At 38.7% G+C, this 15,597-nt stretch overlaps 1 protein-coding gene across 1 annotated transcript in view; it reads right to left on the bottom strand.

The window, feature by feature from the left end:
* Positions 1-15,597, bottom strand: part of SGCG (sarcoglycan gamma) — an 86,657-nt gene that overhangs the window by 61,734 nt on the left and 9,326 nt on the right. Inside the window, exon 3 of the mRNA XM_058547843.1 lies at positions 1,606-1,707. Within this exon, the coding sequence (XP_058403826.1) occupies positions 1,606-1,707 (102 nt within the window). The remainder of the gene's footprint in view (positions 1-1,605; positions 1,708-15,597) is intronic.

Genomic DNA, 15,597 nt, shown 5'->3' with positions numbered 1-15,597 from the left:
ATCCTATTATTAGAAAGCCATATTAGTTTCAAAATACTTTACAGCTCTGTTATCATGTAATATTATTCCAAATGTTTCTTTAATTTTGTGTGTTGATTGACACATCACATTAATGCATCATTGTCAGACTTTAATATGTGATTATTTAAAATAATTTACATAATTTTGCTCACTGGTTTTTTAAAAAAAATGTATACTGAAGATGAAAAATCTGATAAGGTATAACTAAAAGTATTATGAATTCAAGAACATTAAATTTGCTATGATCTAATCACCCGATTTCAGTACCCAGGTTATTCTACAGTCTTATCTCTTCAGGAACATGGTATAGGATCAGCTAATATGACTCTGGGGAAAAAAAGGCTAAGTTCTAATATTTGGATTCTTTGTTCACATCTGACTTCCCTTTCTACGAAAGCTTGCGTTCATTTCCTATATTCCCATATGACACGGTATTTAGTACACTGAAATGCCATCATGGTTAACGTAAGTATTCTGCATAAGCTCACAGAATCAGGCTCAGACGTATCAGCCTGTGATAGTCCAGGTCATTTGCCTGCTCATATTGTCAACTGAGATATTAGAGAAGTAACTCAAGAGTGCTTGTTAACTACTTATATGCTTTGCACTCTCTAGGATCTCTCCTTTGCAGTCAATATCTGTGTGGAAGTTTTCTGTCTGCATCAATTTGCGGTTGGTGGTAGAGCCTGGTGATTGTTCTGCTGTCTGATTTAGGAGTGTGCTCTCTCTCTCTCATAGGACTGTGTGTTTCTCAGTGCCCAGCCTTTTGTTTCCTTTCTAATTGCCCTGGAGTAGCTGGTACAGCCTCTGCACCTAGGAGATACTGACATATCCTTTCACGTCTAGAAATATGGGAGGAAAGTGAGGAACGTACTCTTCACGCGATTGGTAAGTTATAGTGGATGAAGTTTAACATTTTATTTAGATAATACCAGCTAATCAGTAATCTCGCAAAATGTTCATCTCTACTACAAAGTCCATAGCATCACATAAGGAAAAATAAAACATATTACAAAGATTATTTGTCTATATTTTATGATTGGCTCTACTTATTGTAAATTCCATGGAGGTAAATGAATTAATAATATTGAGGTAGATATTCTTTTAAAGTCACACAATTATTTAATGGTGATGCTTAATCTATTTAGGGAGAATCCTACAGGACCAGAATCTGTAATTAGTATAATTAGTGCAGAACATACTACTATGAAACTAATTTCTTTCTAAGCCTCTCAGATAATTTTAAATTCCTTGAAATAAGTGTATTTAAATTACTTGCACTAATGGAAATAAGTTTAGATTGTTTTTGATAAAGGTTTTAATTACCAAACCTTTACTATGATCTAAATTACTGAGGCCACCAAATTTGGATCTGAAGCACACGAAAGTGGACTCTTTAGAAGGTAATATCAGAAATAATTTCCACAACATTACAGCCAAGCTTTTTATAAAGAGTGTATCATAAATGTGTGCACATGAATACATTCTAAGAACTCTCCTCTGAAATATATTGAATTTCTGTGTTTAACCATTATTTATTTTTCATAAAACACAAATTATTTAAATGTTTCTTCATTTTCTTACCACTCTGGAGTGTATTTCTTTGACATACAATGGGAATAAAAATTCTGATTCCCCTTCCAGGCGAAGTCCATCTTTCATCACACGCAAGTGACCCATTCCTGTCTGTTAAAAAGATAAGACAATAGGGCTTTTGTTATTGCTTTCTTTTTCATTTCATTACAACTTAAAAATTACATATGCAAAAATTACATAGATTTTCTATTGGTACTTTTCTGTATTTCTCTCAAATCCTTTCTTTAAAACTTTAGTTGTTTTTATGTTTGAATATTTAGTATCTTATTGTCTTGTGTAAATACAATGGACTATTTAGGAAATACATATAAGATTTAAAGAATCACTTTACAGGGGCCAGCCTAGTGGCGTAGTGGTTAGGTGCGTGTGCTCTGCTTCAGCAGCCTGTGGCCCGGGGTTCACACGTTGGGATCCTGGGTGTGCACTGACACACCGCTTGTCAAGCCATGCTGTGGTGGCATTCCATATAAAGTAGAGAAAGATGGGCATGGATGTTAGCCCAGGGCCAATCCTCCTCAGCAAAAAGAGGAGGATCAGCATTGGATGTTAGCTCAGGGCTGATCTTCCTCACACACACACACACACACACACACACACACACACACACACACAAAAAGAATCACTTTACAATAAACACCCAAGAGCCCAGCACCATGTAAGAGAAAGAATCTTACCATTACTATTCAAATTTTTTAAATTAAGATGCAATAAAATGGACTCTTTTGAGGTGTACAGTTCTATGAGTTTTAACATACGTAACCACCACCACAATCAGGATACGGAACAGTTCCATCACCATCACCCCCAAAACATCTTTTTAAGGCTTCCAGTGTACCACGTGCAGTCACAATACAGCAAATATTTATTGGGCGTTTCTTAAGTGAAAAGCAATATAGGAGGATGTGGAGCTCTATTCAAGGTTCCCGCTCTCAAGGTGTTCTCAGTAGTGAAGAATCACCGGAACTCATAGAAGACTTAATTCTGGAGATCACCAATGACCATCATTCTATTAAATCTTGTGGACAGTTTAAAAGTTCATTCCCTTCGCATTCTCAGCAGCATTCAACACTCGACCTCTTTCTCCTTGAAACATGATCCTCATTTGGTTTCCATGATACCCTGCTCCCCTAGCTTTCCTCCTGCTTCAGGAAACATTTTCTTGGCCTTGTTACACATCATCCTTCTCTAGCCAGCCTTTGACTGCGGGCTTCCTCAAGCTCAGCCCAAGGCCCTTTCCTGCACTCTCCCTCTGACCACACCCTCGGCTTCCATTACCATCTCAGTGTGGAAGACTCACTCACTTTTATTTACAGTTTAGATTCTCTCTTCTAAGCACCATACCCATATATACAATTGCCCAGCTGTCCTACACCTTTCAATGTCTTGGAAGCACCTAAATTCAACAGATTGAATCTTGATCTCCTCTCTTTCCCCAGGGTAGAGGTGGATAAAAGAAAGGGAGAGCAGAATGGTCGGGAGAATGACACAAAGACATTAAGGGACAGTGACAGGTGATTTCCAGGACAGGGATATGTTACTCGGAACTGATGCCATGGACTTCTCTTTTCAAGGTCTCTGCTGGTTGGCAAGCCCCATTATTAACAAGAACCAAATGCACTCTGTGATTACTCTGCACGGTTATCTATCTGTGAGTCACCCTATGGTTCTCTTCCCAAACTTAGTTTTGGGAGTGGTGGTTTTCGCACTGTGCTTAATGGAAGCCCCTCATGCTGCTGGGCTCGGGCCAACCCCCACCGCAGGCAGAGGAGCCCTCCTGAGTCTCTCTTATATGTGTGGAGTTTGGCTGGAAGAAAAGGCTCAAAGTCTAAAAAGTTGATAACAATTGTTTTACAGCCTCTCACAGGATCCATTTGTAAAGCATGGTTTATGAAATCCAATCAACAATAGAAATATTATAAAATCCATCATGTATGGACAATAAGCCAATTTTTAGCTAACAATTCCATTAGGAATTTTATGTCCTACAGTTAACCAAAGTGAAGTTTCAAGATCATAAATTCTAATCTGAAAATCTGCTGCTAAATTTCTGGGTTCAAGTGAACAAATGCCAGAAATTTTCTGGACTCTCTTTTGCTATATCAGGAAAAAAACAACAACAAAAACAAATGCTAATTCTAGCCTCTGAAGTCGCTAATTTACATAATCAGATAAGCTAAAATTCCGTGTCATGCGTCATTTCCTCCTCTGGCTGTGAGTTTCCTTATTTGAAAAATGGGGGAATTGACATGAGATGACCTAAGTCTCCTTCCACCTGTAATATTCTATGATTTTAATAAAATGAATTACCAACCTCTGCAAACAACAAATCATTTTACAATGCTTGAAGACAAAAGAATATGCCTATTTGTTTAGTTTTTTTTTTGTGAGGTAGGTTGAGGTATAATTTACAAATAATAAAATTTAATCTTTTTAGTGAACATTTCTGTGAGTTTTCACAAACTTACACAGTTGTGCAACCACCAACACAATCAAGATATAGAACAGTTCTAGAGATCATAAAAAATGACCCTCTGTACTCACTCCCCTACCCCACACTCCCATTCCTTGGCAACCACTGCTTTCTGTCCCCATAATTTTGCCTTTTCCAGAAGGTCATATAAATGGAGTCATACAGTATGTAGCCTTTTCAGACTGGCTTCTTTCACTAGAATTATGTATTTGACATTCATCTATGCTGTTGTGTGTATCAGTAGTTTCTTTTTATTGATGAGCAGTATTCCACTGGATAAATGTAACACAGTTTGTTTATCCATCCATCAGTTGAAAGACATTTGAGTTATTTTGATGATTATGAAAAAAGCCACTATATACTTCTATATACAGTTTTCTGTGTGAACATAATTTTTATTTCTGTTGGGCAAATGCCTAGGAATGGGATTGCTGGCTTGTGTGGTAGGTTTATGGTTAACCTTATTAGAAACAAGAAACTGCCAAACTGTTCAGTTTTCCAGGGTGGCTGTATCTGTACCACTTTGCATTCCCATAAGCAATATATGAGCTTTGTGATTGCAGCGCATTCTTGCCAGTATTGATGTTTGTCAGTTTTTTTTTCCCATTCTAATAGGTATATAATGGTATCTTATTGTGGTTTTAATTTGTATTGTTCTAATGACTAATGATGTCCAACATTTTTCCTTGTGCTTTTTGCTATCCATATCTCTGGTAAAATGTTTAATTTTTTTCTACCCACTATTTCTTATTATTGATGTTTTAGGGTTCTTTATATATTCTGGATATAAATCTTTGTTGATATGTAATTTCCAAATATTTTCACTCAATTTTTGGTTTTCCATTTCTTTAACTGTGTCTTTTAAAGAACAAGTTTTTCATTTTCAAGAAGTTCAATTTATCAATTTCCTCTTTTATGATCATGCTTTGATATTTTATATGAGATCTTTGCATAAACCAAGGACATATTTTCTCCTATGTTTTCTTCTAAAATTTTTATAGTTTTAGAATACACATTTAGGTCTATGACTTTTTTTTTTTTTTTTTGGTGGAGAAGGTTAGCCCTGAGCTAACCTCTGTTGCCAATCCTCCTCTTTTTCCTGAGGAAGATTGGCCCTGAGCTAACATCTGTGCCCATCTTCCCCTATTTTGTATGTGGGACGCTTGCCACAGCATGGCTTGATAAGCAGTGCGTAGGTCTGTGCCCAGGATCTGAACCTGCGAACCCCAGGCTGCCAAAGCAGAGCATGCGAACTTAACTACTGCACCACTGGGCCAGCCCCCAAAGTTTTTTTTTTTGGTGAGGAAGATCGAGCCTGAACTAACGTCCATTGCCAATCTCCCTCTTTTTGCTGAGGAAGATTTGCCTTGAACTAACATCTGTGCCCATCCTCCTCTATTTTGTATGTGGGATGCTGCCACAGCATGGCTTGAGGAGTGGTGTGTAGGTCCGTGCCCGGGATCTGAACCTGCGAACCCTGGGCCACTGAAGCGGAGCACACTAACTTAATCACTATGCCACTGAGCTGGCCCTCACTAGGACAAATTTTTAACTAACTTTGCATATGATGTGAGATATTGATAGAGATTATTTTATATATGGATATCCAATTATTCCAGCACAATTTGTTTGAAAATTTTATCCATTCTCCATACTTTTGTACCTTTGTCAAAAATTAATTGACCATGTATGTTTCTATTTCTGGATTCTCTATTCTGTTCTATTGATCTATGCATCTATATTTACCACATTATATTGATTATTCTAACTTTACAGTAAGGCTTGAAATCACATAGTGTGAGTTCTCTAATTTCAATTTTTTCCTAAACTGTTTTGGCTATTCCAATTCCTTACAAAATTTCTTATTATTATAAAATATACATAATAAAACTAACCATTTTAGCTATTTTTAATTGTACAGTTCAGTAGTATTAAGTACATTCACACTGTTGTGTAATCAACACCATCCATCTCCAGAACTTTTTCATCTTCCCAAACTGAAACTCTGTACCCACTGAACAACTCATTCCACCCTCCCCACCCCCCGGTAACCACTATCAGACTTTCTGTTTCTATGAAATTGACTATCTAAGTACCTCATGTAAGTGGAATCATATACAATATTTGTCTTTTTTTGTTTATTTCACTTTATTCTAGTTCCTTTGCCTTTAAATATAGGTTTTAGAATCACCTTGTCAATTCTATAAAAATTTCTGCTGGGAATTTGTCACTGTATTGAATATAAATATCAATTTGGGAAGAATTTACATCTTAACAATATTGAGTCTTCCAATGCATGGACACTATTTCTCCATTTATTTAATTTTAAAAATTTCTTTCAGCAGTGGTTTGTAGTTCTCAGCATACAAATCTTATCCATATTTTGCTTGATTTTTACATAAATACTTCATGTCTCCTGGTGCCATTATAAATTATATTATTTTTATCTCATACCAGCTTTCATTTAGTCATTATTGTTCTGGTATATGCTTTTTCCTTCTTTTATTTTCAAACTTTCTCAATTTCCTTTTAATTATGTCTCTTGTAAGCAGATTATAGATGATCTTTTTAAAAACGCAACTTAATGTCTTTTAGTAGTAGAGTTTAATATTCACAGTCCCTGCAATTACTGAAATATTTGGACTGATTTCTACTATCTTATTTTTTTTTATTTAAGAAAATGTACACTGATTACGTGCAATCTCCCATGACATGACAATCGTCTTGTCAGTAAAACGACCTCCTGAGCTTTGACACCTGCAGCAAAGCCCTATAAGGATTTTGTGGTTTTAAGAATACAAAACATGTAAGATTCCATTGAGGCCAAGTTTTCTTTGTTAAATAATATTTAAAATAATGAATATTAGGATCCCATCTAAGCTAAAGTTTTTAGGGTTATTACATGTCTCACAAATCAAAGAAATCAAAAATCCAATCAAGCTGTGAACCTGGGTACAAGATGCAAACTTCTACAACTGGACAGAGATTTAGGTAATATCTCAGGGACCAACTCCCTTTTAAGTTTAAAGCTTTGATGGCATGGGATTGGGAAGAAGAAGGAGGTGTGAAGGATGGGTCTAGGTGTCTGGCTGCAGTCCAGGCTGGTGGTGATCCTGCATGTAAAGAGGTTCAACTGCGGTATTGCTGACACGCCAGGTGCTTAGGCAGCCTTGGTGAAGTGGGATAGTTCCTGAAGGGTGTACGGGTCTTTTAACCCCAGCAAGATTAAGAAGTATAGAGGGGCTGGCCTGGTGGCGTAGCAGTTAAGCTCACACGTTCCACTTCGGTGGCCCAGGGTTCTTTGGTTCAGATCCTGTGCGTGGACCTACTCACCACTCATCAAGCCATGCTGAGGCAGCGTCCCACACAGAAGAGCTACAACTCTACAACTATGATACACAACTATGTACTGGGGTTTTGGGGAGAAAAAAGAAAAAGAGGAAGATTGGCAACAGATGTTAGTGTAGGGCCAATCTTCCTCAAAAAAAAAAAAAGTACAGAAAGGTTTAAGAGATTTATAACAATAATAGCATTTTTGTTAGAAGGATATGTATATATGATATTCTATACATTTTCTGTATATGAAACTTTAAAATTTTCATTTACAAATGTGTGATGAGCTCTTCTCCTTTGTTTTCCTTTTCTTCTTCTTCTTCCCTCTCCCTTCCTCTTCCTTTTCCCTTCCTGTACAATTCAACCCTATGGCCATTATATGGGGAAGAAAAATGTACGCCTCTGTGTCAGAAATGTAGGGACCTGTGATGGCCCAGAGCAGGGTGTTGGAGCCCCAGCTGGGTGAAGAGGGCATCTACGAAGAGATGTGACCCAGCACTGGGTGTTAGGACCCAGAGGGGTGAGTAGAACCCCTCAGCAGTGAAGCCCCCTTGAGGAAGGTATCGAGCCCAAGTGGAATGGGGAGGTATCTGCGTAGGGGAGAGGGTGGCGGCAGAGGCAGGAGAGTGGAGACACAAAAGGGATTAATCAGATGAGTAAATGAAAGAGCAGTGGGAGCCAAGTTCCTCACTGTCAAGGAAGGAAGGTATGAATACAGACAGAAAACCAGGTTAAACCCTGGGGTGTTGGACTGAATTTGAAATTTGTGTAAACTTACGGTTTTCCATGTATATAGATAGGTACAGAAATACACGTTCATGTAAAGGTGCCTGTGTGTGCTGGTTACACGTCCTCTGAGAGGATCTGGGAGAAGCAGCACATCAATAGCAATAAGCATGCCTGACAATTGAATCTTAGCTTCTAAATACCATACTCCAGTAAAAGGAATAAGAGCTTCTTGGAGAGACAGCTAATTTCAGGGCTGGAGTAAGGAAAGGGTAAGATGAGCCTGGAAGATCTTGTGCCAGAAAGTAAGAAAGGGCTCAAAGAATGAAGAAGATAGATCAAAAGGGAGAAAAGTCAGCTAAAAAGGGCTCCCAGAAGCCAAATCAGATTCAATATGAGCATAAAAATAAATAATAGTAATGGATTATGAGAGCCCATTGGATAAAATTGGAAATCATGAGTCCATACAGACATGTATAAATAAGTGAAGAAATTGAAAGGTTGATGAAAAACAGGATATTTACATAGTTTGAAACTGTAAAATAATTATAATTGTAAATGGGAAAATAGTAATTTTACAGTAAAGAAGGCTGGCCCTTTAATCAAGTGCTCGAAGTGATGGGCCAAGGAAAAAATTTGCTGTGCTGATGAAACTCCTGAATTCCAGAGGGGAGAATAGAAGAGTTTCAGGAATTGAGGGAGCATGGGGGTAGGGAACAGGACAGTGCATGAGCAGAGCCTCAGAGCATGGGAGTGCAGGAGATGAGGAGCAGGGAGGCCAAGGTTTCTTATGGTGACCAACACTATTAGGGATGAAAAGAAAATGGGCATCAAGTGCAGTGGACTTGAGGCAGATAGAGATAGATAGATCTGTAAGGGTGGCGGGGCAGTAAGGAGGGTGTCTGACGCCCCCTATCGACTCTTGCTTATGAGGGAAGGGTCTGGAGCAGTGTGGTCCATCCTGAGCCCTGCGAGAGGGGGCAGAATTGCTCTGGACTCGTGGGCTCTCCCCTGACTCCTGCTGATGAATTGTGGCTCCTCCACATTGGACTCCATCTATCACACTAATTGCAGTTTTTTGAAGACACCAAGCTCTTTCATGCTTCCATGCGACCTGCTCATGTTGTTGGTTTTGAATAACTTTCTTATTTTAACTTACATGGCTATTTCTTATTAATCCTTCAAGACTCATTTCAGTTACCCCTCTACTACCATAGTACTCTGTGCATAGTTCCATATTTGCATATATATGATTACTTATACAGGAGCCTGTTTGCCTCTACCACAAAATATGGGTCACTCGTCTCTTTGAGAGGTGGAATATAATTCTCTTCCGTTGAATTTGAGCTAATGGAATGCAGCAGAGATGACATCCAAAGAAGCCTTGAGGATCCTGCTCAGGCCTCTTGGAATACTCTGGAAGCCCTGAACACACCCACCATGTAAGAAGTCCAGGTACTTTGAGATCATATGCTGGAGAGGCTAGGGCAGGCACTCCAGTCATCAGTTCCAGTTGAGCCCAGCCTCCTAGCCATCCCTGCAGTGGCACTAGATATTTGAATGAAGTCATCTTGGATCCTCCAAACCAGCCCCAATTATGTTGAGTGACCTCAGTTGACATGACGAGCAGGAGAACTGCCCAGCTGAGCCCTGCCCCTTTCCCGACCTACAAAATCAAAAGTTATGATAAAATGGCTTTTGTTTTAAGCCATTCATGAATTTTTTGAAACATGTTTTGCAGCAATAGATACCTGGAATATTTCTTGAAGGCAGGGATTAACCACATCTATCTCACTTCTTGGTTTAATATCTGATACACAAAAGTGCTTATTACATGGTTGTTGAAATGTTAAATGATCTGTTTCTAGAAAAAAATCAGAAGTTCAGGCAATAAAACTCAATATCATCAAGATCCTACATTACTCCATATCATCAGTTTAACATTTATGTGACACCTCAAGTCTGGCTTTCCTTCCTTTAGTGCATCACTTGGTGTCAATTCCGATGTGATTGCACTACCACTCATTCATTCTTTTGGTAAAAATCAATCAAGTGCGAAATTTTGACTCTGTACTGCTCATACCACCCACTCTGAGTGGCCTCAACACTTCTGAGCAACAGCAAGGGGCAGGAAGAGCAATCCCAGCAGGGCGATGCCTTGATTAAATCCCAAGGCAGTTTACACAGAACACCAAGAGGAGGAGCTCTGCAGTTCAAAGTCCCTTCCACCTAGTGGCAGTAGGTAGAACAAGCAGGACAATGTCACAACTCAAATGCTTCCCCCTTACGACTTTAACCTTTACCTATAGCACAAACCCTTCCAAACTCCTCTTTTTATCTTCCCACAGCTGGAGTTAACAAGATCATGTGTGCTCTGGCCCGTTCATCGTTTTCTTAATTGCAAGGTGAGCACTCAACAGCTAGAACAACAGAAGTGGAACATGGACTGGCCAACCTTTCCTGAAACCTCAAGTGCATCTGGTCAGTTTCCTACTGTTTTTGGCTTTCTTCACTCTAGAGGTGAAAAGATAGCAAAATATTTGCTAGTTCTGCAAGCTTCTCTTTTTTCCTTTCATTTCTTAAGGTTTAATTAACCTATATACTCTTTTGAATTTATCAAATTAACTTTCTTTCAAGTAACTAATTTTGACAACTTTCCCTTTTTGCACATAATAAATTCTCCTCTGTCTTCCTTCTCTGGTCACCCTTCCCCACTCGATGCCTTCTAAGGGCCCACTGGGTGTAATAGGGAAAACTCAGTTTTTTTCTTCTTATGTAGGGAAAAGCCTAGTTCTTCCCTACTAGGTCTTTCCTTCCTGTGAGTCTCCTTTGCTACTCACACAAAACACTTTGCTTCCGACACTTCCGGTCACCAAATTTGTGGAGGTTTTTCCCCACACCAACAAGCAATTCTTGGACACTAGCTGGGTGTCTAAGAATTCAACTCAATTCTGACACTATCTACCCAGATAACCCCCACCCCACAGTTGAGAATGTAGTGGTAGAGGCTGCTGTGGTTCTTGTCGAATTTTAATGTGTATTTAAATCACCTGGGCTTAGTTAAAATGCAAACACTGATTCAGTGGGTCTAGGGTGGGACTCGATGGTCTCTCGTTCTAACCAGCTCCTAGGTGATGCTGTCGCTGCTGCTCCACATACCCACACTGAGAGGCCAGGGTAGAGCAATGATTCTGACCCTTAGCTGCACACTGGACTCACCTGGGGAGTTGTAAGAACCACTGATGCCTGGTCCCCAGCCCTAGAGGTTGTGATTAAATTTCTGTGGTGTATGGCCTGGGTGTTGGGATTTTTAGAAGCTCCTAGGTGATTCTAAGGTGCAGCCAAAGTCAAGAACCTTGAGTGTTGTGTGAGAATTTTCTTAGATCTAAGTCTGGCTCAGGAGGAGGAGAAAGTGCAATTGTGCAATTAATTAGTGATACTTGTCATTGGCCGGAATTCGGGGTTGATGGGCAATTGCCATCCTTGTTGTGCCTTTGCCCATCTGGTGAAGGCTCACTCTGGGCTAGAAGCAAAGAAGAATGAGATTTAGTCCTTCCAAATATTCCACATATTGTGATCCGTGATGGGGGCCCATTCTATGAGCCCCTTACCTACTCATCTTTGTATTACTAGTGCCTAACACCATGCCTGGCACATAATAAATGTTTGTTGATTCTACTGTATTAAATACAAAAATCTCTATACAGAGGCATTTGTAATTCAGTAGAGGAGATAAATAAAGTATAATGTAATAAGGACTATAGTAGATGTTTATGATATATAGTAGAGAACAATGTAGGGTTGGAAGAGCTTAGACTTACATCTTGTTAGAGTGGCTCTTCAATTAAGAAATGTGTAGGAATAAAACTTAAAATATTGAAATTTTTGCTTTTATACAATTACAACAAAATCAAATACAATAGAAAAATTACCTGGTTCAATCAATTTCAATTTGTGTAGACTGACTCAGAAACAGCAGGATCTCTTATCCTCTAGGCTCTCTAGCATTGCAGTCACACACAGAAAACTGAACCCACTAAAACTCCCAGTTAGTTCCTAGTCTCCATCACATACACCTGACCTAAATATAAATTAGATCCAAATATCATTTGAAGAAAATCTCCTTTCTAGCTTTAAGTAGCAAGAAAATGTGATGTGAAACAATAAACTTATGTCAACACTGTAAAGACTATGAAATTTGACTATTTTTCCATTAATAACAAGTCAATTTGTTAAAAATGCTAAAAATTCAAATATACATTTTCATTGTTGAGCTAGTCTTTAAAATTTTATTCTTTTTAAACTTAATGCATATGTGACAACTTAAAATCATTAGTAGTGATTGAAAGTTATAATATAAAATTAATTTTCCAATGTCAACCTGATTTATAGCCATTATTAGTCTTAATTTTTTAGATTTAAAATTTCTTATCTCTAGGTGGACACCGTAGTGGAAAAAAGCCTCTATTTGTACTCTTGCTCTGGGCCCTGCAAAAGTTAGGACAAGGCCCACCCTGAAGGAGGAATTAGTAATAAACAAATAGCAAGAAAATGTATATTTTAAAATGGTGTGTGAAATGCTGATGGTGGGTTCAAAGAACAAGAGGTGTTTTTTTCCTGAATCAAAAGGAGGAAAAGATGATCTTTTGAAAAACAGTGTTGGGTGAATTAGTTATCTATATGGAAAAAATGAATCTTGACTCCTACTCACATCATACATAAAAATAAATTCAATATAAATTGCACATATAAATGTAAAAATAAAACAACAGTTTCAGCAAAGAACACTGAAGAATCTGTATTACTATGAAGAAGGCAAAGACAGTTTTCTTAAACAGGGCACAGAAAAGCATTGTAGCTTCTGTTCATCAAAAGACACCTTTAAAAGTGTAAGAAGATCATCTACGGAGTAGAAGAAGATATTTGCAACACAAATACATAAGAAAAGACTAGCATTCAGAATATATAAAGAACTTCTACAAAACAGTAAGAAAAAAGACAACCAACAGGCACTTCATAAAAGAGGATATCCAAAAATCCAATAAGCATATGAAAAAATGTCCAATACTTTACTCATTATGAAAAGAAAAATTAAAACTATACCAAGATACCACTACACCTGAATGGCTAAAATTAAAAATATGAAAAGAGAAAAGACCAAGATGGCAACATAGGAGGCTCCTGAGCTCCTCTCCTCCCATGGATGCACCAAATATTCAGCTACACACTGAGCAATTGCATTTGAAAGAGATCCAGAAACTAGCTGAGTGACTCCCACACATTGGGCAAATGAGAAAATATGCATATCATAATGGGTAGGAAAAGTTGAGACACACTTGCACCCTATTCTTGGCACAGTGCCATATGATGGGGGAACCCCTAGCTCTCAGCTTCTCTCTGAGGAGAAAAGGACCTGGACCCCCCATCTAGCACCCCAACCTTTAAGGCTCCCATCTGAGGGACAGGCCCCCAAAACACCTATCTCTGAAAGCCAATGGAGCTTCATCCATGAGACCCACAAGACTATAGCAAACAAAGAAGCAGTTCTTAATAGGTGCCTGAGCACTCATCGTGGCTACTCCAGGGCTCAGTGCAGAGGGAGCAGGCAAAAACGCCCATCTCCCAGTCTTTCCCTGAAAAGCGTTATCTGTGTACTTTAAAAACTACTGCTTGAGGGCCAGACTTGTAAGTTAGCACACATCTAGGGTCTAGCTGCAATCTTCCCCAGAGACTGGGGAAACCAGTGGACACTTCTCCCTCCTTCTTCCTCCAGTCTCCTAAAATAATAAAAGCAAGTTGCTAGTATCTCCCTGGAAGGAGGTTGTACACACACCTGGCTCCTCAGCTTTTAGGGCTGCTGCCTGAGGATGGATGCCCAGATTGCCTGGCTCTGATAGCCAATGGGGCTTGCATTCATGAGTCCTATAGGACTTTAACAAACAACAAACCAGTTCTTAAGGGACTCAGGAGTGCTCCTCTGTGACTATACACCTGGGCCCAGCACAGAGGGAGCAGGCAAAAACACCCATCTCCCAATTTCTCCCTGGAAGGGGCTTATCTACATATTTCCTCTGTGGCTGCTTGAGAGTCCACTGTCTAGTTAGCCCTCATCTAGCTGTTGACTGTGATCCTCCCCTTTGGGACACTGACAGGTCTTGGCACATCCCCAACTACTGGGAACCACTAAGAACAAAGATGGTGGTTTGTACAATCACAAAAGTTTTAGAGACAACAAGGAGCTCCAGCTGGGCTGGTTGATAAGGTTCATTTCCTACACAAGACCGTTCTGGTAAGAGTAGGAGAGGCAGCTGTTCTATCTAATTGGCAGAAACCAATGTAGAGAGTCAAGGAAAATGAAGAAAAAGAAGAAGAAAGAAAACAAAGGAATAAGATAAGTCTCCAGAAACAGATCTTAACGAAATAGAGTTAAGTGATTTACCTGATAGAGAGTTCAAAATAAGTCAGAAAGATGCTCACTGAGGTCAGGACAGCAATGTATGAACAAAGTGAGAATTTCAACAAAGAGATAGAAAATATTAAAAAGTACCAAACAGAAGTCACAGACTGAAGAATATAATAACTAAACTGGAAAATTCAGTAGAGGGGTTCAACAACTGACTAGATCAAGTGGAAGAAAGGATCAGCAAACTCAAAGACTGGGCAGTGGAATTCATTCAATCAGAGGAGCAAAAAGAATGAAAAAGAGTGAAGACAGCTTAAGGGAGTTATGTGACATCGTTAAATGGACCAATATACACATTATAGGGGTTCCAGAAGGAGAAGAGAGAGACAAAGGAGCAGAAAGTTTATTGAAAGAACTAATGACTGAAAACTTCCATAACCTGAGGAAAGAAACAGACATTCACATTCAGGAAGCCTAAATATTACCAAATAACATGAAGCCAAAGAGACCCACATTGAGACACATTGTAATTAAATTGTCAAAAGTTAAAGACAAGGAGAGATTCTTAAAAGCAGCAAGAGAAAAGCAACTTGTTACATACGAGGGAACCCCCATAAAACTATCAGCAGATTTTTTAGCAGACAGTTTGCAGGCGGGAAGGGAGTGGGATGATATGTTCAAAGTGCTGGAAGAGAACATCTGCCAGTCAAGAATACTCTACCCGGCCAAGCTATCCTTCAGAATTGAAGGAGAGAGAAAGAGTTTTCCAAACAAACAAAAGCTGAAGCAGTTCATCATCTCTAGTCTGGCCTTACTAGAAATGTTAAACGGTGTTTTTCAAGCTGAAACAAAAAGGTACTAATAAGTAACAGGAAAACATTTGAAAGTATAAAACTCACTGGTAAAGGTAAATATATAGTAAATTCAGAATACTTTGCTGTTGTAATGGTGGTGGGTAAAACACTAACTTCAGAATGAAGATTAAAAGACAAAAGTAGTAAAAATATAACTATAATAATTTGTTAATGGATACACAGTATAAAAATGC

The sequence above is a fragment of the Diceros bicornis genome, chromosome 9 (assembly GCF_020826845.1).
Source record: "Diceros bicornis minor isolate mBicDic1 chromosome 9, mDicBic1.mat.cur, whole genome shotgun sequence".
In the NCBI taxonomy this organism is placed as follows: domain Eukaryota; kingdom Metazoa; phylum Chordata; class Mammalia; order Perissodactyla; family Rhinocerotidae; genus Diceros; species Diceros bicornis.
Note: the sequence above shows the minus strand (reverse complement) of the source record. Positions and strands in the feature narration are given on the sequence as shown.